At 39.8% G+C, this 3,180-nt stretch overlaps 1 protein-coding gene across 1 annotated transcript; it reads right to left on the bottom strand.

The window, feature by feature from the left end:
- Positions 1-537: 537 nt before the first annotated feature.
- LOC121874940 lies at positions 538-2,678 on the bottom strand. The gene is made up of 2 exons (XM_042379302.1): positions 2,558-2,678; positions 538-2,239 (listed from the first exon to the last, which is right to left on the bottom strand). Exons 1-2 carry the CDS (start codon positions 2,650-2,652, stop codon positions 1,438-1,440), a joined length of 897 nt encoding a protein of 298 aa, XP_042235236.1. The 5' UTR covers positions 2,653-2,678; the 3' UTR covers positions 538-1,437.
- Positions 2,679-3,180: the final 502 nt, after the last annotated feature.

Here is a 3,180-nt window from a genome sequence, read left to right on the forward strand (position 1 = left end):
TGTTAATCACTTATTTGGATTGACAATGTATTGTGAGTACAGTATTATATTTTTCGAGTATTTTAGCCGATAAAAGTACCAATAATATTACGGTAGTTGCTCAAAGTGGAGAAGGGTTTGAAAGAGGGAAAATGTGGAGTAAAATACTAAAAAGAACAATAAACGAACCTTTGAAAACCTGACCTGACCTGACCTACCTACCTATAAAAATCCTAAAACTATAAAGCACGTACAGCACCTTATTATTGTTGTTGTTTAATGTGTTGAAGTTTTCCGTGTTCAGGTGGGGAGGGGATCTATGAACTTGAAAGTGATTTTTAACCTTTCTATAGATTAAGGAAGGTTAGGTCAGGTTTTCAAAGGTTTGTTATTTTTAGTATCTTACCCCACATTCTCCATCTACTTCAAAGCCCTGTCCACTTGTTGGGAATTGGTGATGTCTTATACAGTACTGTACTGTAAGTGGGAAACACTGGAGCACCTTAGCTTTTGTGTTTATTCAAGACATTGTCAGGTCATGAGACCTAACTGTGGGTGACCTGACATTGCATCAGAAGGTCAGTATTTTGAGACCACTCATCGTCCACCCTACCTCCACCTGACATTGCATCATGTCTGTTCAGTAACAGGAGACCCCCACAGCTCAGTGTGACTGGGAAATACCCGTCGTCGTTGTAACACCGTATCAAAGATTTGTAGTTTTTTAATTATATTTATTTAACTAAGCTTTTAGATAAACAATTCGGGATTATTCTAGTAAAGAAATGGAATTTCTAACTTAAGAAGAACTGCTTATACGGACTCCGGTAGTTTAGACTCCCGGAAATCTTTCCCCAGCACCCAGAAACATTCTGGGATGTGGGCTAGTGTCTGTCTGTGTTGTTTAGTCTCTGGGAAACTTTTCCCGGTAACCGAAAAAAAGAAATCCGAGGACAAGGGATTTTTCTGTGTTTGAGAAAGTCGTTTGGACACCGGCAAATATCTCGTCCCCGGAAGTTGCTTCCATCAAAGAAAGTTGCTAAGTTATGGCATAACACAATAAACACGAACTCAGTACCTAACCTAACCAAACATAAGATTAAATACACCTAAAGTGAAGACTACACTGTATGATACTAGTAAACATGGTGGCTCAGTCATGTCTACGTTGTCATTGTCCGCTTTGCACAGCGTCTGTATTTTTCTAGCTAAATAATTTTTTTAATGTCAATATCAGAAATATGATAAAACACGAAATTCATACATGACAAGATCACAGAAAATGGTCTATGAAGACGAAAGGAAATTTACTTAACAGAAAAGGTTCAAGGAAGTCCCGTTGTTTACTGAGAAAGGGTTCTCCTTAGTGGCCAACACAGTCTCTATTATCAGGAACTGTGGAGGGTTGGTGACCACTGTGCCGGCGCTATGTACTGTATGTAGATGGCGTTTTAATTCTCATCTTATTAACCTGTTGTTTTTATCTGTGTACTGCAGTGAGTGGGTCAGAGAAGTTAACAATACAGATGTTAAAATTGTTCTTTTTTTCACCTTATCATAACTGAACAAATCAAAGTCTTGTTTATACATATCAATAATTATGGCCATTAAGTCTTTGGGGACGTCTTCAAAGTACTGAAGGTCATGTAATGCTCCGATGGATTTGTGTTTCCTCGGAATGGTGTTTTCCTGAAGGTGCAGGAGGCCCAGAAGGTACTCCGCTTCCTTGGGGTTCTCATGCCGCACGATGTACTTGTAGTCAGCTGTACATGGACCACACAGTTGGCTAATGGGGGTCCAGTGATGGTCCAACAGGTCCACGTCCCTGGTCCATAATACGTGCTCAAGGAACTCTGCCATAGTGAAGGAGGCGTTACTGAAATACTTCTTTAGTTTACTTTGTTCCGTCGCGGAGTACCCAATGTTGACAGCAGCAACGACACCAACGTGTTTGCCTACTGTCAGCATCTTCTTGGCTAACGTTATAAACTTTCTCTCGGGGTTAGACGATGCTTTCTTGGTTTCATTAAGACGATGGCGGCTAAACGTCCCAAAACGCTTCCCTGTCAGAAAGCCATATGCCTGCGAAACCTTTTTTAGTGTTGTGAGGTACTGAGGGGAAGGTGCGACGGATCCTTTGTGTATGAGAGCTGGAAGCCAGTATTCCTGCCATCTATCATTCCACGTCTGATGACTTCCCGTTACTTTCCTGTAGTCCTTGTCGTAGGTATTAAGTGGAGACCCATTTAGGTACTTGTCTCTATAATGAAAGAACAATGTTGTTGAAGTTATTATATATTTATGAAGAGCGTATTCTAGGTTAGTAAATACACTAAGTCATCAACAATTAAAAATCAAGAGAGCCATCACATTTGAATCTTAATGATGATAGTTACCGATAATGAAACTTTTATACCATATCAACTGAGAAAACTATAAGTATGAACTCCAAATATTTTCGTGAGTCATGAGTAGACAATGGTGAAGCGTACAAGTAAACAACACTCTGATTGGATGAAACTTATTCTTAGGCTGTACAGACAAGCTAACTCTTATTACCAAGGTTTCACCAACTTACTTGTAAGCTGAAACCAGACGACCAAGAGGATGCCTCACAACCAGAGTCTTTAGGTCTTGTAGGCTGCCTGGAATCCTTGTACACGCTTGACTCATGAAGGATTTCCATGCTGTTGATCCAACCTGTGTGTGTGTGAGAGTAGAAGGACAATACTCGCTTATGAAGACGATTGTGTCACATAATTCAGAATATCAATCTGTATGTGTGTGTGTGTGTTGAATTGTGAATTATATGCATCGGTCTTGTATGCACACTACCGAAAGGCATATAAAGGCAGAGATATTTTTTTCTTCAGATATCCGGGAGAGGTTGTGTCAGGTGAGGGAATAATATTTTAAGTGAGAGATCAATGAAAGTAATATATTCACTGACAGAACAACAGAAGAGGGAAAGATGAGCATGAACAAGGGAAGTTGTTCAGTACACATTATTGTTTAGACTTGGGTGTAGAAATGCACTTTGGATGTACACTATATACTGGATGTGTAAGGCAAGAGAAGCCAGGGCTTATTTCTTTACTTGTGCTAATCCCAGACTTAATTGTTGCTTCCCCAGGGGTGTAATTATCGCAATCGATCATCAGATCTTATCCCACAATTAGTATATAACACAACCCGTTACTA

The sequence above is a fragment of the Homarus americanus genome, unplaced genomic scaffold, assembly GCF_018991925.1.
Source record: "Homarus americanus isolate GMGI-L3 unplaced genomic scaffold, GMGI_Hamer_2.0 scaffold58755, whole genome shotgun sequence".
Lineage (NCBI taxonomy): Eukaryota > Metazoa > Arthropoda > Malacostraca > Decapoda > Nephropidae > Homarus > Homarus americanus.

Bases quoted from the DNA above. Each gene is read 5' to 3' on its own strand.
- LOC121874940 (XM_042379302.1), bottom strand. From the start codon at position 2,652: ATGAGTCAAGCGTGTACAAGGATTCCAGGCAGCCTACAAGACCTAAAG. The intron at 2,240-2,557 runs GTAAGTTGGTGA...CTTTCATTATAG, and splicing joins CGTCTGGTTTCAGCTTACAA to AGACAAGTACCTAAATGGGT.